The sequence below is a fragment of the Cheilinus undulatus genome, linkage group 23, assembly GCF_018320785.1.
Source record: "Cheilinus undulatus linkage group 23, ASM1832078v1, whole genome shotgun sequence".
Lineage (NCBI taxonomy): Eukaryota > Metazoa > Chordata > Actinopteri > Labriformes > Labridae > Cheilinus > Cheilinus undulatus.
Genome location: NC_054887.1, coordinates 30488410 through 30513532, shown reverse-complemented (window position 1 = coordinate 30513532; position 25123 = coordinate 30488410). Strand labels below are relative to the sequence as shown.

At 39.6% G+C, this 25123-nt stretch overlaps 1 protein-coding gene and 2 non-coding genes across 3 annotated transcripts in view; 2 read left to right on the top strand and 1 right to left on the bottom strand.

Annotated features, from left to right (window-relative positions):
- The window catches only part of phf21b (PHD finger protein 21B), a 157230-nt gene that overhangs the window by 113240 nt on the left and 18867 nt on the right, over positions 1-25123 (bottom strand). The window contains exon 3 of the mRNA XM_041781051.1: positions 370-396. Within this exon, the coding sequence (XP_041636985.1) occupies positions 370-396 (27 nt within the window). The remainder of the gene's footprint in view (positions 1-369; positions 397-25123) is intronic.
- On the top strand, positions 17357-17429 carry trnat-ugu. Its single transcript has one exon. It is a non-coding gene; the product is annotated as a tRNA-Thr (tRNA).
- On the top strand, positions 22950-23022 carry trnat-ugu. Its single transcript has one exon. It is a non-coding gene; the product is annotated as a tRNA-Thr (tRNA).

The window sequence follows — 25123 nt, the reverse complement described above, 5'->3', positions numbered from 1 at the left end:
TTAATAAAACAAATTTAATCCTCAGAGGTGCAGTTCTGTTCTTTTCTCCCTCTTTCTTTGATTTTCTAATGACAATGCTGTTAAAAAAAACAGTCTGAGATGCAATAAAGATGTGATGGTTAACTTGAGCTGCAACTACCATGGAAACTTCCCCCTATTTTATCAAACCTAGGGAGGAAAATCAGCATTAAAGAAAGATGTGACCTTTCCAGAGTGTCAGAGGAGGCACTTTTTTGTGTTTTCCTCCTGTTTTGTGTTGTTAACCTGATAAAAAAAGGCCTCGGCCTGAGATCTACTCCAGTGACAACCCCACCTGATCAATTTTTCAAAGGGTCTTTGAAGTCACGCTTGTTGAATTCAGAGTCCTACTTCCTTTTATGGCGAGGCCTCTTCCCCCTTTAAAGGAAGCCACCAGGAGACTCAATAATGCATAAAACGCAGGGCATTGTGGGACGTCGGCCTAGAAGGAGTATGCAAATGAACTCTTAGTGGGAAAACAAGCTCCTCCCACACAAAACAGAGCATAAAAGCAGGATTTTCCTGCAGGTTTCCGGGTAGATTGAAGTGTTTTGATGCAGCTGGAGCAGGAAAGTGAAGCTACAGGAGGATTTGGGTGTTTTCAGGGGTACAATCAGAGTGATGTCGACAGCAGGAGACCAATCTCTGCAGCCAGAGAGTACAGCACGGTTTCCATAACAAAGAGCAATCACACTCACTTTTCTTTTTTTGCTCTTTGTTAGTCCTTTTCCATAATTGACCTCTTTCTGGTGCTGCCTGTTTAGCTGGCTGAGTGAGTCTATTGTTTGTTCCTAGAAGAGCTCCACTACTTCTTCACACACTCACACACACACACACACGCACAGAGGTAACAAAAAGCTAATCAGCGCTCAGTGAATGAGGCCGGACAGCCGGCTGAGAGGGAACCAGCTGCTGAGGAAAGACAAAAACATTCCTCTCTCTGCTAGCCTGGTTCTCGCAGAGACAAAGACCTGAAAAATGCTGCTGGTTCAGGTCTACACAGCTACTCTTAAAACATCGACATCAATGCTTTACAATCAGGAAAGTACAGAAAGAGTTGTAACAGCATTCAGGAACTAGATCAAAAGTGCAATTTCAGCTGAAATTGCGTGGGGATGCTGAGAGCTGAATTGTGGAACAACTGCTGAAAATAGCCAAAAGGACAAAAATAGCTGAAAATAGCAAAAAAAAAATAGCATAAAATGGCATAAAGGTAGCATAAAATGGCATTCAATAGCTCATAAAAGGATAACAAATAGCTGAAAGTAGCCTAAAAAAAGCTGAAAATAGCCTAAAAATAGCTGAAAGTAGCCTCAAAATAGCCAAAAATAGCACAAAAATAGCTGAAAGTACCCTTTAAATAGACGAAAATAGCATAAAAATAGCTGAAAATAGCCTTAAAATAGCCAAAAATAGCATAAAAATAGCTGATTTTGGCCTAAAAGTAGCTGAAAGTTGCATTCAATGGCTGAAAAAGCATAGAAATAGCTAATAAAAAATAGTATGAAAATAGCTATATTTTAAAAATTAGAAAAGTTAGAAATGAGAAAAGTCATAGCAGTAGAATGACGAAGAATCTGAATTTTTTTTAAGTTTAAACGGTGTCGATTCAACAAAGTATGAGGGAGGAGATAGCTGGCGCAGAGAAAGAATAACAAACAAAATGGCCAACGGGAATATCAATAGTGTGGATGTTCAGCATGCTCAGCATTTCCACTAATTGTGAGTATACAAGTTTACAGCTGCATTATAGTTTTAGAGAAAGAAAAATCCATCTAAATGTATGCTTGTAGCAGTCCTAGACACACAGGATTTCGAAGTGTTCTGTTTCTAAGTTCTGTTAAAAATATAATTGACGATTTCAAGTTTTGGTATTTTTCAACTCTATCAAGTATCAAAATATCAGCAAATCTATTCATTGACAATAATGAGTATTAAAAAGTAGCAAAGTATCACACATAATGCCATAAAAACATAATCTTTTTTTTGTTATTGTTGAGCTGATAACTATCAGAACACTGCTAATTGCTACATGCTATTTAAGCTCAAGCCCACATGGGACTGTTAAGTATCAAAAATTTTGACAACCTCATAAATAGAGTTGGGTTTGCTTTGTTTTTTCCAGTAACAGTGCTAATTTGAAACTTTTTGGTGCCGGTGTCTAAATAGTGCCTGAATTGATACTTTTAAAAGAAAAGTGTAGCAGCAGAATTAAAGTTGTAAAGCTGGAGTACCCAAACTTTTTTCACTGACGGCCACATACAGAAATAAATTGGGCCACTCTAACATCCACAAGATGAGGTTTATAACATTGAGAAGCGGCAAAAAGGAGGAGCTGGGGTGGAGGAGGGTTGCAAGAGCACCTTGCAGAGTGTGGCCAAGCAAGAGCTGTTTGAATAAAGTCCCGTCCACACAGAGACAAATTCAGGAGTATTCACAGAAGTTTTTTGTTGTATCGGCATTTCATCCACACGTAAACAGCGTTTGGATGCTACTTTTTGAAACCGGGTCCCAGAGTGAACAAATCTGTAAATGCTCACCATTTCATCTCTATGTGGACAGCCAACCGCATCTTTCTTGAAACCTACGCTGCATGTGCTGTCAAACCAAAACAACAGTGGTGGATTACAGGACTGTACTCGTGCTGCAGAAGCTACTGAGCTTATTCTTGCTTTTCAGCAAAATCTGATGCTCCTTTACCACCACGGAGAACAGCAGACACCAGATGTTCTTAAATCCACCACAGAGAACAACCAGAAGGGCAACCATGAAAATCTTTTGGTGCATTTATGTGGCAGCTTTACAGCGCCACTTACAGGCTTGGCATACAGCGTTTTCAGTCATTTTCAGTGGATCTGTGTAGGGCTGGACAGTTAATCGAAAAGTAGATTAAATCGCAATATGACCTACTGCAATTTTCAAATTGCAAAAGGTGCAATATTTCTTTGACCTGAAATTTGTGTCAAAATACCAGTTTTAAACTATTTTTGCAAAAGAGATGTTATACATGACATATCATGCAATCATTCAGGTGCCATTTTTTTTAGAATAGGCTACAAAAAAACCTACCTTCTTCATTTTTGTACTTTTTTCTTATTAAATATAAGAATGACAAAAACACTTCAATGCAATAATTCATAACCAATTTGCAATACAAGTCAAAATCATCAGGATTAGACACTGTTAAAGAATTGCTCAATCCCTGTTGAGGAATAAAAGAAAGTTAAGGAATAATAGTATATAAGATCACAATTGTAGTGTTGGGGGAAAAAAAATGCAATTAGATTATTTTCCAAAATCATTCAGCCCTTGTTCCGTGCTTAGGCGGACATTTCCTAAAATGATCCTGTGTTTATGGAAAACTTTTTCAAAAGGAAACAGAAATATATTGTTTTCATCTCTGTGTTGACAAGGCCAAAGAAAGCATGAGAGTGATTGGCCAATCAGCTGGCTGTCAGCTGATGACGGCTTGTGTTAGATCACCTGATCAGGGCAGAGCTTGACTCTAAGGCCTTCCTGAACTAACACTCAATCTAATGGCTGACAAGGCAAACAGACAATCTTTTTCAGGTTTTTGGGGTGGCCAATAAGAATTTAGGGGGCCCTGTCTGTCCCTTGCTGCCACTGGCTCAGCCCCTGAAATATCATTGGTTATGCTATTTGCTGACAAAACTTAAAAAAAAAAAAAAAAAACTTCATGCTCTGCTGAATTAAACTAGCGCCAATCGCCATGATGTTGGTGTCCCTAACCTACAATGTTGTGTCTAAGCTGCAATGTAGCTGCCTGCCACTAGGTAGTGCTGTAGTTCTGGTTAATGGAGCTTCTCTCTATGCCAAGGGCTTTAAACGTTGATATGACACTAGAAAAATCAAATATCAACACCTATTTGGAGACCACAACAACAAAATGGAAGTCAGAGTCAACGAATACTGAAAGCTTTCTTGTTTTCGAGAATCAAAAGCTTGCAAGCAAACTGTTAAAATACTGTGCAAACAATTCAATTAAACATGGCAGATATATTTGAGGACAGTATGCAGAAGGTCCACATTCCTCTCCTGAGCACTCATTTTATTAAATAGTTTTTGATTAATCCAAGACAGGTCGACAAGTCTGAATTTAAATTTGTGTTTTACTTGACAGGGAAATAAGTTGCTATGGCCATCCATCAGCAGTAACATGACTCCATTTCTGCATCAAAAAGGCATTGACAAAAGTTAAATCCACCTCTTAGTCTCCTTGAAGCCAGTACATTCTGATCTAAATGTTAATGCGTCACGTCTCAGCAGTAAACTTACGTCCCACACCTTGCAGCGACAAACAAAACCTTACAACCCCTTGTTCCTGTCAGTCTCCACTTCTTCTTCTTCTCCTCACTGTAAACTCGACTCTGCTCTCGCTCAATGTTTAATCAGGATGACCTCTTTATTCAGGGGATAAATAAAAGATTAAAGAAGAGCACGGTTCATTCAAAGCAGGAGAAAGTAGAGCTCAGAAAAAAAAACTTTGTGCTCCTGACTCCTCTGAGGCTCAGTGAGTTTCAACTCGGAACAAAAACACCAAAACAGCAGCTTCATAAAACTCTCAGCAAAACTATAAATCATCTTTTATTACAGGGGGAAAACTACAGCAACAAAAAGAGCCAAAAGTCTACAACAACCAGGCTGTACTTGAGGAAATCTTGAGTACACAGAGGTTTTTCTTTTACTGTCTGACAGTCAGATATCTCAGAAAGCAAATAAATGAAACAAGGCAGTGCACTGCTCTAAAGATCAGCGACAGACATAAAATACCCACAGTGTTAAGTTGCCAAAATGTTTGATACTTAAATATGAAGTATTACAAATGTTTGACAGTCTTTCTTAGTAGAAACTGAACAGTCAGCACACACAAATGTCCTTTAGAGTCTTAAATTCTGGCCAGTGGCAGCAGGCAGACCACTATGAACGCGTGCAGCATGAAGGCCAAGAGCTGAAACGCATTCGTCACGGTCCGGACGCCGCCACGGCTCAGAATTAAAGACACTAAAAGGACATTTATGTGTGCTGACTGCTCAGTTTCTCAGGAGTCTTTTATCCTGTGTACCGCCAAAGATTTCACCGTCCAGAGTGTGCTTCTTCCTATCACATTTGAACCATAGTCAGGGGACATGGAGTTCCTCAGGACCCAGTCCTTAGACTTCTTATTCATTTATTCCATGCTTTACTTTGAATAAGCAACATCAAAAAACAAAACTATAGGGATGTCTAAATGTTCAATGCTTTATATCTTTTGATACTATGATACAATTCCTGTCGTTTTGGTAATCAGCACTACAAAAAGTACCAAAGCATCAATTAACCAAAGCATTGCTTGATAAGAGATCCTTGCTGCCTTGGTTCTTAGCCCTTTATTAAGAATTTAAATGTCAAGACAACTATTTTTGTAGCTAAATCCAAAGTGGAGCTGGCTATTCAGATTCAGAATTGGTCTTCGACCACGGTTGTTTCTGACATATAGAGGGACTGGCCAGAAACATGAAACTGTCTGGGACAGGATCCGGTCTTCGACCAAGGTTGTTTCTGGCATATATATAGAGGGATTGGCCAGAAACGTGACACTGTGTGGGACAGAATCCTGTCTTAAGACCAAGTTGTTTCTGGCATCCGGGATTGGTCAGAAACGTGAAACTGTCTGAGATAGAATCCGGTCTCCGGACTAAGGTTGTTTCTTGCATCCCGGATTGGTCAGAAACGTGAAACTGACTGAGACAGAGTCCGGTCTCCGGACCAAGGTTGTTTCTGGCATATAGAGGGATAAGTCAGAAATGTGAAACTGTCTGGGACAGAATCCGGTCTTTGACCAAAGTTGTTTCTGGCATATATATAGAGGGATTGATCAGAAACGTGAAACTGTCTGGGACAGAATCTGGTCTCCAGAACAAGGTTGTTTCTGGCATATAGAGGGATAAGTCAAAAACGTGAAACTGTCTGGGACAGAATCCGGTCTCCGGACCAAGGTTGTTTCTGGCATATAGAGGGATAAGTCAGAAACATGAAACTGTCTGGGACAGAATCCGGTCTCCGGATCAAGGTTGTTTCTGGCATATAGAGGGATAAGTCAAAAACGTGAAACTGTCTGGGACAGAATCTGGTCTCCAGACCAAGGTTGTTTCTGGCATATAGAGGGATAAGTCAAAAACGTGAAACTGTCTGGGACAGAATCCGGTCTCCGGATCAAGGTTGTTTCTGGCATATAGAGGGATAAGTCAGAAACGTGAAACTGTCTGGGACAGAATCCAGTCTATCGACCAAGGTTGTTTCTGACATATAAAAAAATTGTATTAAAACAAAACAAATGAAATGAGAGGAACCCGGGTTTTTATCTTTTTTCTGGGTCTTATTTGCTGTTTTTTATCAACTTTTACATGCTTTGTTTAAAATGTTTCCATTGTGTTTCTTTTTCCCTTTGTCACTGTATTTTAATGTCCTGTGTGAAGCACTTTTAATCGCCTTGTTGCTGGAATGTGCTATACAAATAAACTTGCCTTGCCTATTAGAGCCTAGAATAACAAAAATGGACATACAATGTCTCTAAAAGCACCATCGTGCATTACTTAGGCTCAGTTTTTGACAGTTCAGTTGAATGCTGAAGACAGTGAAATAAAGGAACTGTTGAGCCACTGGAGTGATGTAGTATAAAACACCTTAAATCAGGTTTTTGTGTTGTTTGGAGGAGCAGCTGCAGACGCTGAGTGTGATGAAGATTGAGAGGAACAGTGTCAGGATGAAGCACAGCTCCTCCTCCTCCTCTCTGACAGACAGACCGAGGTGACGGGGGTTACAGGAGCAGTAGGAGGCTGCAGCCAGTCAGCCTGTCAGTCAGAGCCGAGGGGAAAATTCAATCACAAGTGAGTCGGGTGTTACCCCAACAAACCTGTCCGGACACGTCCCTCACAAACCACGAAACCAGATCACTAACTGCTCAGGAGGTCCATCAATCACTGTGAAACAGAGAGTGGATTCTGAATCGATTCTGGGGGTCACGTTTGGCTCGGATGCTCTGCAGGAAAGTAGAAAAGAAATTCAAACGCTTCTGAAGGTTTGAACTGATTTCGGATAATATTCTGGTCCTTGGTAACAAATGAAACTCTGCAAAAAATCCACTAAAAGACTGACTTAGTCCTCCAGATTAACAGGTACATGTTTTAAGTTTTTTTTAAAGTATACCTGCCTTTTCATGGGATTGTATGCTTTTGTATGGAAGCCCTAAGCAGCCATGCATTCATTCATTTTATTTCACAAATTTGAAACAAGGTTGTCAAAATTTGCAATGTTGAGAAAGCTCTCAGTACACCATATTTAACCCTCAGGCATCACATTAATTTACTACCCTTTAAAGCCAATGAGGACAAAAATGTCCACTTCCAAAAAAACTGCTATAAAAACTTAACAGATCAATATTTTTTTCAGTTTTTTTTTTCTGCATAAAGCTCTTAAACAACTTCAGCTGTGTTTAAAACTATCAAACATTCAATCATTTTGAGGATTTTAACCCTTTAAATGCCAGTTTGATTACTTAAAGTCAGTGATGTTTTTTAATGAAAAAAAAGTGAAAAATGTGATATCTTCCTCAAACCAAACGTTGGATGGCTGAGGCTTTATTTCTAAATCCAGCTTGGATATTTCAATGATTAGCCAAAATATTGACTTTGATGCATTTTAAGTTTTTGTAACGCATCCGATTTAAAATTTACTACCCTTTCAAGCCATAAAGGACAAAAATGTCCACTTTCAAAACGGAACTAAAAATAACTAAAAAAAACTAAAAATAGTATATATTAATATTTGTTTCTGCTTTTTTTGGTCGAATCTATTGATCAACTTAAGTTCTAATAAAAAAAACAATGATTATGGAATAATTTTGAGGATTTTAACCCTTTAAATGCCAGTTATTACACTGACTTTAAGTAATGAAACTGGCATTTGAAGGGTTAAAATCCTCAAAATGATTGAATGTTTGGTAGTTTTGAGCACAGCTGAAGTTGTTTAAGAGATTTATGCCAAAAAAGCAGAAAAAATATTAATCTGTAAGTTTTTTTATAGCAGTTTTTTGGAAGTGGACATTTTTGTCTTTAAGGGCTTTAAAGGGTAGTAAATTTGTTCCAGTGTTTCCCTGACCTGTTAGAGAAATTTAAATTTAAATTTAAAAATTTGCATAGAAAGAAACTTTTTTGCAAAAATTAGACCATATGCACTAACACAGCCAAAATGGTGAGCAGATAAAGACGAAAAATTTGCTCAAATGGACAAAAATGCCCCTAGTGATGCCTGAGGGATAAAACAGCACAATCTCTGATGCTTTATTATAAATTGTTGCAAACTCTTTACTCCTCCCTGGGTATAAACACGTGGCTGGTATTGATGTTGGTGGATTTTTCAGCTCTTTATCGCTGAAAGCAAGCAGAAGAAAGTCAGGAATGCTTCTGCCGCCGTCTCTTCTCAGTCTGTTTTCCAGCCTCATTCACTGATTAGCTTTTTGAAGCCTCTCTCTCCACCATCAAGAAGCACTCAAGCTTTAAAAGAATCATCTGTTTCATCAGACAGGTGTGTTGGAGAGGAATGAATCCATCAAAATGTCTAAGTGAGAACTCCTGTGTATCGTCTAACTGCACAAATAAGAAGGAAAGGTCATGTCTTATTTGTGTCATTTAGTTGTAGATGAGTTTGTCTGCAATCTGTAATGATTAAAAATAAAGTGCTTAGGAATCAACAATTTTTCATCATATGCATCTTATAATTTCAAATCAGAAAATATTGTGCTATTCAGTTAAGTGTTGCTTTTATTTTGTTATCTGTTTCCTCTCTTTTGTTTTGTGTTGCTTCACCTCAGGCTGTACCAACTTCCCCAGAGAGTTCTTAATAACACTAGAAAAAGAAACTGTGGGCTGCACTACTAAAAACAGAGGCCTTAGAATTAATAAAGGAATTTATAAATCCTGGATTGTACATACTTACATGCTACTGAATATTTCCTGGTTTTACACTATAAAAACTAATTTACAAACATCTAATTATGATATTTCACACTATCGTAACTTTCCGTGAACAAACTGTGCACTACACAGATTACTGTGTAGTAGTCTGCTGACATGAGATTTTAATTTAGCACTAGCATTCAACAGGTAAGTTGCACCTTTATCCATTCAAGCAGGGTAGGAAACATTCAGGGATGTTTATTCCAAAGGTCAATAAAACATCTGATCTGATAAGATATAGATATAAGACTAAGACCTTGAACTGAGAAAAAATAATGCCACTTCTTGCATAATAAACAGTCAAAAATTAAGGCATGAGATTTCCCCAGACCAGGACTGAACCTTACACATCTGGAAAGTAAAGAAAAAGTAAAGAATTTAGATAAATATTAGCATAAAGTTTTCATTATCAAACACACCATGCCCAGAAAATATCCCAGACTGATAGACATTCAGACTGGATGAGGGTGGGCTTTAAAGAAACACAAATGTAAAGATTCATCTCAGAGGTATAGGCAGCGACTCTAAGGAACCATAATGCTAACATTATTTTCTGTGCTGGAGAGATTAAAATTTAAGTTTCATAGAAACTTCCTTGAACTTTTCCATGAGGCAGATTATAATTTTTTCATATAAAGGTAAAAAGTTCTGTCCCTAGTGAAGTTTTGAGGACATCTCCTTTTTGAAATCTCCCATGGAGACGTTTCAGGTGCGGTTGTCATGGTAACTGTCAGAATAATCTTTGATAAAGCGGGTTGAGAAGCGGCGGCTCAGCGTTTGATGATAAAGCCGGCCTTTTTTTTTTTTTTTTGCCCAGTCCGGCTGCTGACTGAGCACAGCGGTGTGATCAGCCGGTAAGCTGCTGACCGAAGAACCTGCCACACACACACACATAACACACACACCAGCAGCAGCAGCAGCAGCCGCTCCGCTCGGTTATCAACAGAGGCGAGCTGGAAAACCTTATCACAGAAAAGTCAATACTGTGCTCCGAACGCCGCGCCCTTTACAGGATAGAAAAACGCTCCAACAACGACCTGATCCCAATCTGAGGGAAAAACTCCCACCTGTCCTTTAAACGACGGCGTCAAGGTGAGTCCATGGAGTCCCTGAAGGTCGACCTGAGGCAGGACAAGGGCAGGGTCAGACCTTTTTGATTAGAGATATTTAATTACAGCTGTAAACTTACATTCTACACATCTTTGAGGATCAGTTTGATGCTTCCTTTTCTACAGAGCTACATCTCCAAAGAGTATGGAGGTCTTACAGGACCAAAATAGCCATGTTGACTTTCCCTGCTGCTTTCAGTGTAATGTTACTTATTTTAATTCAATTTCAGCAGCAAATTTAAGTTTTGCTTGCAGCAAAAAAGAAAATAAAACATCCAGCTTATATTTTCTTTCATCATCAGTAATCCTGCACTGCACTTCTTTCATTAATCTCATAATAAATTTGCAAAATGGGGTAAAAAAAATATTTAAAATCAAACTATTTCCTCATTTATCACACATGAATTTGAAGGGATTACAAAGCATGCATGTCATTGAAAAACCACTCTATCCTTTCTGCATCAAAGCGCTACATTCAAGATCTGTTTTAGCCCCAAATCCAAAAAAGTTGGGATGCCTTGTGAAATGTAAATCAAATGTAATGATTGTTAAATCTTGTTAACCCATATTTAATTCACAATAAAGCATAAAAAACATCAAATGTTGAAACTGAGACATTTGACCATATCATGAAAAATACTGGCTCTTTTTGAATTTGATGGCAGCAACACATCTCAAAAAAGTTGGGATGAGGAAAAAAAAACATGGCTGGAAAAGTAAGAGGTACTATGAAAACAGCTGGAGGTGCATATGTAACTAATTAGGTTGGCTGGCGTTGGGTCACGAACATGACTGGGTGTAAAAGGAGCATTTTAGAGAGGCAGACTCTATCAGAAGTAAAGATGGGTACAGGTTCACCAACTTTTGAAGAACTGTGTCAAAAAATTATGGAAGAATTTCGAACAAATGTTCCAAACAGCATTAAAAACAGGCATGATTCTCGGGGCGTGCCGGTGGTCAAGTGGTTAAGGCGCGCACCCGGGCGGCCCGGGTTCAAGTCCGGCCTGTGGCACCATTTCCCGCATGTCTCTTCCCTGTTTCCGAGTCTATCCACTGTCCTCCCCTATCTAATGAAGGCCCAAAAATAAATCTTAAAAAAAAAAAAAAAAAAAAAAAAAACAGGCATGATTCTGTACCATAAATCACTGGGCAGCCTCAGGAACACTTTCGGAAATCACAACACAGTTCACAGTTCCATCCACAAATGCAAATTAAAGCTGTATCATACAAAGAAGAAGCCATGTGTGAACAGGATCCAGAAATGCCGGCATCTTCCTTGGGACGAAGCTCATTCAAATGAGGCTAAATGGAAAACTGTTCTGTGGTCAGTCAAACCAACATTTGAAATTATTTTGGGAAACCATGGATGCCGTGTCCTGTGGACTACAGAGGAGAGGGACCATCCAGCTTGTTATCAGCCCAGTTCTAAAGCCTGCATCTCTGATAGTATGGGGTTGCATTAGTGCCTATGGCGTGGGCAGCTTACACATCTGGAAAGGAACTATCAATGCTGGAAAGTAGAGAGAGGTTTTAGAGCAACATATGCCCCCATCCAGACAACGTTACTTTCAGGGAAGGCCTTAAAAGTTCAAGCAAGACAAACCACATACCACATCCATCACAACAGCATGGCTTCACAGTAGAAGAATCCAGGTCCTGAACTGGCCTGCCTGCAGTCCAGACTTTTTACATTTGGAGAATCATAAAGGGAAAAAATCCAGTGAAGAAGAACCAGGACAGTTCAGCAACATTCCTCGCCAAAACACCAGCAGCTGGCCCTTCAGATTTCAGACATTTAAAAAGAAAAGGGGATGCTACACAAGAGTAAAAATGCCTCCGTCTCTACTTTTTACCTCCTCCAAGGAGGTTATGTGATCGGGTGGGTTTGTTTGTTTGTTAGCAGTATATCTCAAAAAGTTATGGACGGATTTTCATGAAATTTTGAGGAAATGTCAAAAATGGTATAAGGAAGAACTGATTAGATTTTGGGACTGATCCGGATCACTACCTGGATCCAGGAATTTTTCAAAGGATTCTGTACTATTGGGAGATAGGGCTAATGGCGGAGGTCTGCGCTGTTACCACTTTAGACCAGGAGATGGTGGACATAAGTAACTTCAATCCCAGCAGCATGTTTTTGGTGTGTTTCTATTCAAAGTTTTGGAGTTTATAGAGTTTGAAAGACGCACGCCTGGTCGAGGAGAGGAGTCGGAGTGTAACAGAGAGAAATACAGCAAACTGTAGCGAGAATACTCACAATGCTGGGAGGAACAGAGGAACATTCAGCCTCTGCAATGACTTTCAGTCGTCCGGTGAGACCATGGGTGCTTCTGTTGGCACCCATAGCGAAGCCAATGCTTTGCCTCACCATGTTTCCAAGTAATTGGCGAATGCCGTGGTGGGGGGCACATGGGGATGGATACAGGAAATTTTTAAAGGATTCTTCATTATTGGGAGATAGGGCTTATGGCGGAGGTCTGCGCTCTCAGAGTGCTTTTCTAGTTTTAGATGCATTTCTGCCATTAAATTCAAAATGAGGTTAAATTTTTCATGAAATGGTAAAATGTCTCAGTTTCAACATTTGATGTGTTGTTCATGTTCTATGGTGAATAAAATATGGATTTATGAGATTTGATAATCATTGCATTCTGTTTTTATTTACATTCCACACAGCACCCCAGCGTTTTTGGAAGAGGGGTTGCATTAACTTTAACATGGTACAAAAGCATACTCTTAGGCTTCCAATAAGGGTGATATATTTGTATATCTTTTGTCTTTAATAACCAAAAGTTGACTTAATTGCCTTCACCCTGTCTACAGGACACAGTGAATGGAAATGTTCAGTTTTCCTGCCAGTCCTGCAGGAACAGATCATGCTTGACTGATGTGCATTACATTTTAAGGTGTTGAGATGCAGATAAGTCCTGATGCTGCTCTGACTCTCTCTGTAAAGTGCACGCCTCGTGTCAGGCTCCAGCTGAACTTTCTAAATACCAGACCTGTCGATATCACTGACAGTATTTGTGCAGCTCCTCCACACTGTGCTGCGCTCTGCAGAGAAAACACTCTGATGTCCATGAAACCACAACAATTAACTTCAGGTCTGCGTGAAATTGAGCGATGATACGGACTGGAGCTGAAAACAGCGTTACCACAAAGGGCTCTCGTATACACAAAACATGCAGATTACCCAGCAGCCACTGTGGCACTTTGTTTCCTTCACACAAACATTCAGGAAGTGAAGAAGAGGCTCAGTTCATGATGCACGGAGGCAATTTCTGAATTATAACAGCGATTTTCACGCTTTTCTGAGGAGGATAATCCGAGCTGTGCAGCTCCGGTACATGACTCTGTCGCTCCCTGAGGGAGGAAACACACCTGACGCCCTCTGAAGACACCACAGAAGAAGAAGGGAAGGTTTTCTTCACTAATGAAGTGGCATGTTAAACACGAGGGCAGCCTTACTTCTGCTCCCGATGTCATGCTTTATCTGGTGTGATGACGTAAAGGTGCAATTTCACACAAAAAAATGTGGAATAATTTACCAAAAATGCCTCAAATGTTACAAGTTAAATGAGCAATATATGTTGAAATGTGAGTATTGATTTTTTCTGACTGGATTTAATCTGTTGTGTTAGATGGTGGAGGTTTTAAACTATGACTACAGTCCTCATCTGATCATAAACTTTGATCATTTTGTCAAAAATTGAAGTCATGTATTAAATGAGGAAACTCTTGAATACATTAGTCTCAGAATGAATGAAACAGCATAAGAATTAACATAAACATCACCTTTTAATCATGTATGTTGTCTGATGTATAACTGGTGTTACGGTTGAACTGGTGTTGAATTAACCAGTGACACCTGGTTCAACTAGCTACAGGGCAGCTCCCTATCACAGGAATTTCTTCATTGGCAAAACACGAGGAGGAAGAGTTTGCAGAGTCAAAAAGCAAGTTTAATATCTCTTTAAAAAAAAAACTAAGCATTCTCACTGACACTCTCTGAATGACCTGAGTCTCATGAGAATCGTGGGAGGGTTTTGAGTTGCTACGGCATCCAAGGGCTGGTTGAATTAGAAGGATAAAGTCACCACTTAGGAGGGAAAAATTGTGTTAACAAGAAAAAATTCTACTTTAATGGGACAAAAATGTACTCCGAAAGGAAATTAGACACTCATTATCTCAGCTGTACAACAGGATCCACTTTTAATTCAGCAGTTAAAGTTAAATTCTTTATAAAGTGAGTTTCTTCTGCATACTAAGAACTAGTGAGGCTTTTCCACTGAGGGCCACATACAAAAATATAAAAGGATGGTGGGGCCATTTTCATATTCCTTGCCTTGTGGATATTCAAAAACAATAACACCAATCTAATCTGCTGATATGCCAAGTTATTGAGTATGCCTAAATGGTTAACGGCTGCGAGGTAAACAGACAATTATTTTCAGGATTTTGGGAGGCCGATTAGATTTCAGAGGGCCCTGGTTACCACTGGCTCTGCCCCTGAAATGTCATTGGTAGTGCTATTTGTTACAGTAATCCATCAGGGAGTTATACATCAAGATATTTCAATATTGGTCGCAAATTTGTTTACTCTTTACAGTGTTATCCCATATTAGTCACAAAAAAGCTTACAAATACATTTTTGTCAAAATGTTTGTTTATAGAACTGAGATGGTAGCACAGATTTGTGCTGAAACTACAAAGTCCAATACAGTTAAGCACAATCTTAATGTCCAAATGTGGGCAATGATTCATTTTTTATCAAGAATTTTCTGAGGGCCAGACAAAAGTGGACCGAGGGGCCGCATCTGGCCCCCAAGCCATAGTTTGGACACCCTTGCGCTATGACTTTTGGCCCCGCCAATCCAAAACCAAGCCGTGCTGATTCTCATTTCCAACACCACGCCAGGCTACGCCAAGCCGCACCCGGAATGGTCCTGCTCTGGAGCAGGGCCCAAGCACGCCTGCCCCGCCTCTAAGTGCCCCGCAGTGGCCTCACAGCAGTTCGTCATCAGTTGGCGACGCATGGCAGACATGTTTAACTTGCAACCCCTGCACCAGACTTTGAAATACCTGCCGGATTACCATGAGAGAAGAAGAAACAAAATGACGCTTATGCCGCATCATCAGAAGTAGCTTGGTTGTGGTGGAGAAGCAAACCCCCTGCTGAGCTGTGATACTGTGGCGAGTCAAACCAAGATCTAAATCTTCCAGGTAGTCAAAAGTACAGTAGTAATGTTGCCTGATTCAGGAACGAGTCAAAAGCTAGAGTTAGCATCCTGCATCAGCACCCGGAGGTTAAATAGGCAGAGCAGATGGCAACTGCTGACCAATGAGGACAAAGAAAAACAGGATCTGTCTGACTGATGTTGTGATTTAATATGTGACCGTGTTAACTGGTGACACTAAATGCATGTTTAGTTGTAAAATGTCTAGCTTATTAATGTTTGTGGAACCATGGCAACCACAGAAGCATTCAGCTGAAAGTCACCAATTAGCACAGGCACTAGTTAAACCATAACACCTAACACATAATTTACAGCTCCTTAGTGCACAGCAGACTGGAGGAGATGCTGAGATAAGAATCACTTTATAAAAATGTTATGTTATGTAGAGAAGAAGAGATTCATCTGTCTGCAGGCAAACTTTTCTAAAACCATCTAAATGCACCAAAAACTACAGATCTTCAGTCCTATTTTTATCCTAAAAAGAACATCTTCTTTCATTTGTGTAGGCAGAACTCAGTACAGGATCCTAAGTGGGACAAAATAAAGAACACAACGCCAAGCTCCCTGTCTGAGCAGTGAGTAAGAGTACAGGAGCCTGAGTGGGACAAATAAAGAACATATAGTCCTGAGCAGAGCTGTATCATTATGAAGAGTGAGTAAGAGTACAGGAGCCTGAATGGGACAAACTAAAGACCACTGCGTACAGAGCTGTTTCCAGTTGAACCAGAGTTACAGTCCGGCGTGTTTTATCGATTTCACTGACTTACGTCTTTCATTCTTCTCTCCAAAATAAAACTCTGTCTCATTATTTATGATTTCCCCGAGGAGACGCTGCGAACATAACAAACAAAGAGGAGAAGAAGAAGAAGAAGTGATGAAACGTAATGACTCTCTCTCCTCTCTGTTTGTACCTGCTGCCGAACGAGAGAACGAGCCTGAGGGGAACACACTGATTACACACACACCTTCATCACTCTGATCTCATCGTCACTGTCAAATATCTGCTGCACACAGTGCACTCAGTGCATCATGGGATATACAGCTGTGTAAGGGCTTTAACGTCTGAGTGAATGTATAAATGAGTGTTTCAGCACCTTTTAACTTAACGGTACATAAGCAGCGGAAGGTTGTTCTTGTTTTTGTTTGGTGTGACTGTACTGCGTTTACTCTGTTTGTTTATGCACTTGTAAAATAAAAATAAAAAATGTTTTATCAGAGAAATGACAAAAAGAATGACAAGAAACCAGCTGAGAGAGAAAGTAAATGAGAAAGTTGAACATTTATGCAGATAAATGCGCACTAAACAATGCCTACCTAAGGGTCCATACATTGCAAGTTGCTGTTTTGCTTTCCCATGTCTCAAGCTGCTCCGGAAAAGTCAACATTTCCTAATGTTGGGATTCACAATAAAAGCAGCCAAGGAAAACAAGAAGGATGAACTTTTATTGTGAAGGATTTGCCAGAGGTACCATGTTTTTTTAATGACATAATTTAGCTCTAGCAGTGTGTTAACAGCCAGCAGGACAGTCAGTTTATACAGCCGATTCTCTGACCTTATTCAACTGCATCTTATAGAAAGTATGATTTAACACTATGTTCACCTAGAAACAGCAATAAAGTTGGATGTAAGCTGTGTCAGGATATAATGACATATAACTAAAGCACTGCATGAAGGCTACTGCTACTGTAAGGGTGCATTCTACAAACAGGCCTTGCATCATTCACCCACTGTCTCTGTGAAACTGATTATCTAGTGAATAAATAATGCTCAACACTGACAGCTTCCTGTGAGTTTCCTAACCTCAGAGTAGTCAACTAACATAATTTTCATTTGCATTTCACTGGAATTGAAACCATTCACCTAGGACTTTCACGAATGAAGTTGAGCAGGATTAGGGGTGTGGCCTCCTGACGTGTCACCTGTCCACATCAGCAGGAGGTGAGATTAAAAAAGGTGTGTCTCTCCCAGGTGAGTAGCCAGGGCTCCATAGCTCAGTGGTTAGAGCACTGGTCTTGTAAACCAGGGGTCGCGAGTTCAAATCTCGCTGGGGCCTGAAAATTCTTTTATATATTTGCTCCAGGAAGGTCAAAGGTCATTGTTACATGAACATGACTTTGTCCATGCAATCAAAGGTTTCAAGTCAACCTGAAATACCTGATCATGTTTGACTGATGGGAGGAGCTGCAGAAACAAATGTGGCTTTTCCATTACATGGTGTGGCTCAACTCGGCTTGGTTTGGTGGCAGGGATTTGCCTTTCCACCTTAACTGAGCTACCTGTTTGGCAAAAATAAATCTAAATCATGGTAAATTCAAAATATTTGGCTTTTAAACAAAAGTGATGTGTCTTAAGTCATTAAGTCATTATTTTCGTTAGTCCTCTGCACCTTATTAAACGTCCTCAAGTGATTCGTGTGCTCCAGTTTCTTCATTGGGTTTGCCTGGTTTACCCACTGAAACACCTCTGATCATTATTTTCACTTTACAGGGTCTTTAATGTCAAGGTGAGAAATGTAAAAGCAGCCGCACCACCCTTATAAATTTCTGTATGTGGCCCCTAATGTAAAAGTTTGGACACCCCTGTCTTCAGTCAATTTTGGGGTTGTAAATATGTCATTTTTTATCTCAAATTATGCGAACAAAAAACAGAAACAGAAAAAAAATTAACACTCATGTTGATATTTTCATTAAAAGAATGCATTAAACCTCACACTCATGTCATCACTGAATTATGGCTCAACTGATGACGCAGATGACACAGGTTTCCGGCCCTCCTCGATCTCTCTGCATTGTCTGATCTCAGTGACTTTACATCATTTTAAAGGAAAAATCAAACTTAAGACTGACAGCGCCGCACGCCGCTCTTTTCACAATCTCTCTCTCTCTTTCCTCGATCAAAAAACAAACAACCCATGCTTATCATCTAGAGGAAAGATTATGCCTCCAGCCTTATCACTGTCAGCATGAAGGTTTAAAAAATGAGAAAGTTGAACATTTATGCGGAAAAATGTGCTCTAAACAACACAACATAAAGGCTGCAACTGATGAGTAATTTATGTCAACTGATCTGGAGATTATCTTTTTAAAATAGCTGGAGAACCCAGTGAAGTTTGAGAAATCTCATGGTGTTAATAACATCCTGGACATCGAGATCGCCCCAAAGTCTGAGACTAAGGAGGAGAAGACTCGCATCCTTATTGTGGAAGATTTCCTGCTTTACACCTACGAACTTTCGATCGACGTGCTGAATCAACGTTACTTTATTTCCATCCTGTAAGAGGAATGCAAAAAGAGGAGATGCTCTAGGAACCACACAGTGCCAGATCCACCCGGCCTGTTCTATGCCCACATCTGGCTCATGTATTTAAAACACAAAAACATCAAAAGTTGCCTGTTTCCTAAAAATACATCCAATCAAGTCCAAAAATCCAACTTGATATTTTCTAGTGTGTTAAATCAGTAACTACAAAAGAGATGTATACATCTAGCTTCCCCAAAATGTAGGTTTATTGATTTAAATGATGGTGAATTAAAAATATTTGACTTCTAAACAAAAATGACGTGTCCATGAGTTCTTTAAATTAAATGAAATATGGCCCTCAATAGAGCATGAGGCTTGTGCTACACTGTATTACTCTTCTTACTGAAACAAGGCAGTGCTACCATACTAATACTGTCAACAAACATTTTGACAAGGATTTATAGCTGTTTTTTCAGGAGTAAGTCGAGACGACACTATAAATAGTAAAAATATTCACAGCCAAATAATAAGAGATTTTGATTTATAACACCCTAATGGATCACAGCAGCAAATAGCAGCACCAATGATGTTCCAGGGGCGGGGCCAATGGTAGCCAGAGCTGACTTTGGCCTCCTGAAATCTGAGTGGCCTCCTCGAAATCCTTAAAATGATTGGCCAGTTGCTTTGTCAGCCATCAACTAGCCATTTAAGCACACCCAATCACTGAGCATATCTTAACCAATGTTAGAATGGTTTTACTAACTTTAAAGACTATAAAGTGAAATCCAAGGTTGGAAGTATGTTGGAATGTGGTCACAGTAAACTTGGAGAAACTGAGATCTACATTTGACTGAATTCTGGATTTAGAAAGTTACAAAAAGTTTTAACCTCTTTCCTGGCCTGGTTTAATGTGGGCGGGGCCCAATATGGGGGCTGGTGATGTCACGAGCCCACAGTGGGGAATGACCCCGCCCCTCTAACGCTACAATCTAAAATCCCAGAGCAGTTCATCTCAGTCCAGTCTGTTGTTAGCTGATGTCACTGCCGTTATTGAAAGTTAACAGTCAGTTAAATGCTGTTTTTTTTCATTGAGGTAAATTTACCAAATCTATCAGCCACAGTGGTCTATGGATCATTGAAAACAACATAACAGAGATTTGAGCCAGAAAACTGACTTTATCTCTCCTTCTAAGGTCAACAAAAGGTCAAGAGGCAGGCTAATGGCGTAAGTGCTGTTCTCAATTCAGATCGTAGCATTTTTATAATTTGAGAGGATTGTATTTCTCCGGAGTGGGCGTGGCTTCAGCTCAATCAACAGACACGCCCACACCATCCTGGAGCAGATTTTACTGACTCATTTTTCATGATTTTGAAGTTTAATTTTACAAACAGAGAGATGTTTTATTTGACTAAAATTTGACCTGGGGGTTCATAACACAGTGACCTGTCATTCAACATACCTGAATACAGATTTATTTTCACTTTACAGGGTCTTTAGTGTCAAGGTGAAAAATGTAAAAGTGGCACCACCATCCTTATAAATTTCTGTACGTGCCCCCGAATGGAAAAAGTCTGGAAACCCCTGTCTTCAGTCAACTTGGGGGCTGTTAATATGTAATTTCTATCTGAAATTATGCAAACAAAAAACAGAAACAAAAAAAATGAATACTCATGTTGATATTTTCATGAAAAGAATGCATTAAACCGAACACTCATGTCAAGTCATCACTGCATTATTGCTGCAACTGGTGAGTGTTTTATTGGAATTAATTTGCATATTACAACCTCCTATAATGGATGAGGTAATTGCTGTATAAAGTGTCAATTAGCAGTTCTAGAGGCCCAAAATGAAGTCCTGGAACGTCTTGTTTTGCACACGATAAAAGACACCTAATTAAGTTTTAAACAGAGACCACAAAATATTCCCATTAAATGAGCTGAAAGCAGAGCTTTGGCCTTTTCTTCCTTTACATCTGAAACATATAAATGGACTGTCAGTATAGATGAGTATTTATTTAGCTGGCAGCTAATTGACTAATTGTTGCAGCTGCTCTAAATCTCCACCCGTCCTTCTTATGAGTTAAAGCAAGAAAATCCCGACACTCTTAAATCATGGAATAAAACATAAAAATGTGACTCACTTTCCATCTCATGCTTCTTGAACTGTGACCCATAAAACTGAGTAACTGCAGGAGAATGGTTTAATAGGCTGCAGATGAAATATTTAGCAGAACAGAGACAGTTTGAGGGGAACGAATAATAAACTACGATGAAACATTTGAAATCAAACTGATGAGAATAGAACGTTTTATTTCTAGGACGTCCAAAACAACAGCGATTATGTAAGAAACGGCTTGTTCTGGTTTAAGCTCCTGAAAAACACGATGTTTATGCTCAGATTTGAACGTTTTGTGTGGAGTGAGTGATGCTCTGCAGGTTGCGCCGTGTTGCAATGTGTTCCAGAGATGACAGAGTGTTTCTCAGTGAGCAGCAGCCTGAGCGTGGCCGTCAGCGCGGGTTAATTCATCCCCGTGCCCCGCCTGCCAGCTCAGCTACATCAGCACTTTTCTGTGACTGTGGAAATGACTGTTTGCTGTTGGGTAATAAGGAGCCGTCAGACGGAGCCGCGGCTGCAGGATGATACAGAGCTGAGAGTCTGCAGCTGATCTGAAACCTGTTCACCAGAAACGCGCGCAGCATCGCTAACAGAGAGTGGAATATCCACAGGGCTAAGACGTCAGGAAAGATCCCAGACTTTCCAGGTTCAAGACCGCTCACAGACCTTTTAACATCCACGTGTTACATTATGTAACACCCAAGCAGAAAGCTCCTTGGCTGAAAAATGAAGCCAACATGGAAGTGCAAAAAGCTGCAGAAGCACAGAGAGCCACCACATGTTCAAATGTTGATTTTATACATGTTTACAGCCTGGTTTGAACAATTTTGGGCCAAATGGTTCATGTCTTTCGGGGTCACACCATAAAAGGGTGATTTTTTTTAAATAACTCATCTGTTTTAGTTGAAATAAGATATCAAGATTAGGGATGTGTGCCTTTAATAATGAAGCATCCAGCCCCTTTTCAGTCTACCTATGGACCGGTGAACCTTATTTCTAATCACTTTTAACCATTTCAGTCCTACAATCCTACAAAACTGTAGCATAGCTGTCCACCACTAGTAGCCGCTGTATCTCCAGTTAACGGCTACTTCCATAACGCTCTCTAATCCGATGTAAACAATACTGAACCTTAGCAGCGACAGCATCTTATAGAAACAGCATGATTTAAAACTATTCAGATCTAGAAAATAGAGTTTAAGTTGTACATAAAGCATGTCAGGTTATATTTTGAGATGCATGGATCAACTTTTTTAGTTCGATTCGATTCAGATACATGCAGTACCTTTAGAGAGTATCCAGAACCCATTTATTTAATTTACTCAGTTTTGTTATGTTGCAGCCTGATGCTACAGTTGAAAAAATTAATTTTAATTCTCATTAATCTATACTCAGTACCCCATCATGACAAAGTGAAAACACAATTTTAGAAATTTTTGCAAATTTACAAAAAATAAAAAACTAAAATATCACATTGACTTGAGTAGTAAGACCTTTGGCAACAACACTTTCTCAGGATCTTTGCGGAAATGTTTCTACAACTTGATTAAAGTCCACCTGTGGTGAATTAAATCAATTGGACATTTCTTAATGTGGGGATTCACAATAAAAGCAGCCAAGGGAAACAAGAAGGATGAACTTTTATTGTGAAGGATTTGCCAGAGGTACCATGTTTTTTAATGATATAACTTGGCTTTAGCAGCGTGTTAACAGCCAGCAGGACAGTCGGTTTTTACAGCTGATTCTCTGACCTTATTCAACGCCACAGCAACAACATCTTATAGAAAGTCTGATTTAACACTATGTTCACCTAGAAACAGCGATAAAGTTGGCCATAAGCTGTGTCAGGTTATACTAACATATAACTAAAGCATTGCATGGTGTTTTTCTGCAGAGGTCTGAACGCCACCCTAGCACTGCTAATATTATATTATATATTGCAAACAGGCCTTGCATCATTCACCCACTGCCTCTGTGAAACTGAATATATAATATAAATAATGCTCAACGCTGACAGCTTCCTGTGAGTTTCCTAACCTCAGAGTAGTCAACTAACGTAATTTTCATTTGCATTTCACTGGAATTGAAACCATTCACCTAGGATCTTCACGAATGAAGTTGAGCAGGATTAGGGGTGTGGCCTCCTGACATGTCACCTGTCCACATCAGCAGGAGGTGAGATTAAAAAAGGTGTGTCCCTCCCAGGTGAATATCCAAGGCTCCATAGCTCAGTGGTTAGAGCACTGGTCTTGTAAACCAGGGGTCGCGAGTTCAAATCTCGCTGGGGCCTGAAAATACTTTAATATATTTGCTCCAGGAAGGTCAAAGGTCACTGTGACATGAACAGGACTTTCTTAGTAAACCTGAAATACCTGATTATGTTTGACTCATAGGAAAAGAGCCATCTTCAAACTGCATCAATGTCTGTAAAATCTGGTGCAAAGGTATAGCAGGTAAAAATAAAGTTTTTGATAAAAACTGCTAAAATCCTCTGTAATTTATCAGATTTTTTCTGCATTTTCTGTTTTATTTTTTTAGTAGATATTTTAGCTTTTTAATTTGCCACAATGACAGGTCAGTTGGAATGTTCCTCCTTTATTCTCAATTACTTACAGCACAAAGACAGGATATTTAGTGTTTTAACTGATAAACTGCATTTTTTAAAATATGAAAGTTCTAAATTTAATTTAATGCAACACATTGTAAAAAAAAAAAAAGTGGGGACAGGAGAAATCTTTCCCATTTACATGTTTAGCTGCATTTATTCTCACTGTTGTATTTTAAGCTTCATAATGTGCCATACATTTTCTATGGGAGACAGGTCTGGGCTGTGTGCAGGCTAGTCTAGTCCATGCCTTCTTTTATTGTGAAGCCACGGTGTTGTAATTTGTGCAGAATGTCACTTGGCATAGTCTCAGGGAAATAAGCAGGGGCATCCCTGAAAAAGACGTCCTCTGGATGGAAGCATATGTTGCTCTAAAAGCTAAGAAAGTTCAGATAACAAGTGTCGTTTCTCTGCAGGCCTGAAAATTTGAAAAAGGTAATTAATGCAATTAACTCAAATGCCTTAGAAGGTGTTAAATGTATTAAAATCCACTACAAGAGGCTGAAATTCAGTACAAATTGCATTTTAAATATGTAATTTCAGTGTTTGGAGGGATATTTTGTACTCACCTATTGCTAACTAGCACTGAAATGTGTTGATATCTAGTAAAAGGCTAATGAATGATAATGTTTCAAACCTTTTTTCTGCTGCTTGTTCTGCTTAATCATGTCTTTTTTTCTTTAAACATACAATATAATTGCTAAACTGTGTCTAAACATGAATTCAATTCTTACTTTTTGATAAAGCTCAAGGTTTCTCTGGTTTCTCAGTCAGTGGGTATTTATTCTCTCTCAGCTCTGTAGGTGATAATGAAACTGCTCTAACTGTTTCAGTGTGGCTAAGAGGCATTCAAAAACACTGGCTTTCTCTTCTGCACTCATTTGCTTTTTGCACGTTCATTAATCAGGGTGAATCAGAGGTCACTGCACTTCTAAAACCGTCCTCTGTGACATCAGCTCTGCTCTGATATCAGACATTTTCCCGTCCTCCTCCTGCAGGCAGCTGTAAACACGTCAGGGGAGTGGCGGCGAGATTTGGGTACACAGACGACAGGATTTAGTGACCGCCGAGCTGCAAACTTTCCCACCGACTGAAACCAAACCTCGTCTAATCCCAAGCGGGCTCATTACGGCCTCCTGCAGGGCCGATAATCCAGGGCCTGGTTTAGGGATCCAGGCTGGACTAACTGGAGCTTCATTTTTTCAGAGTAGATTGGAGCAAAGGACCGGCGTTTTCCCTGTAGACTCTCTCAGATTTACTCCTGCACGCCGATCGTTACATTTAAACAACTGTTTCCCTGTATCCTCCGCCTGTCTGTCTTCTTCTGTGTCTGACAGTGAGGGAAGGTTTAACCTGAGAGTGGCTGAATCGTCTCGCTGATGGGAAAATACGGAAAGGCGGCCAAGTTATCTCAGCAATTTAGACAGTGTGCAGGAGTTTGAACATTTGATGATTATAGACTAGAAAATACCAAATATCAGACGCCAAGGACTTTTATTTTTTATCATTTGTGGGGCTGAGGTAAAGCATGGATACTGTTATATAGAGAATTTAGAGATGCCTGGACTGATCAGCAGCTAATATTTACGCTCTAATACCCATTAAAAACTGGTCATGGCTAGATCTCAATGCTGTATTTCTACACCTTTGACTAGAATCTAGAGATGCCCCGACTGATCAGCAGCAAATCATTATCATCCATTTCTAATTTAAAATACATCATCAGTAGTAGGGGTGCACAATAATATCTAATAGGCCGTATTTAAAGGGATGCACAGTATTGTCA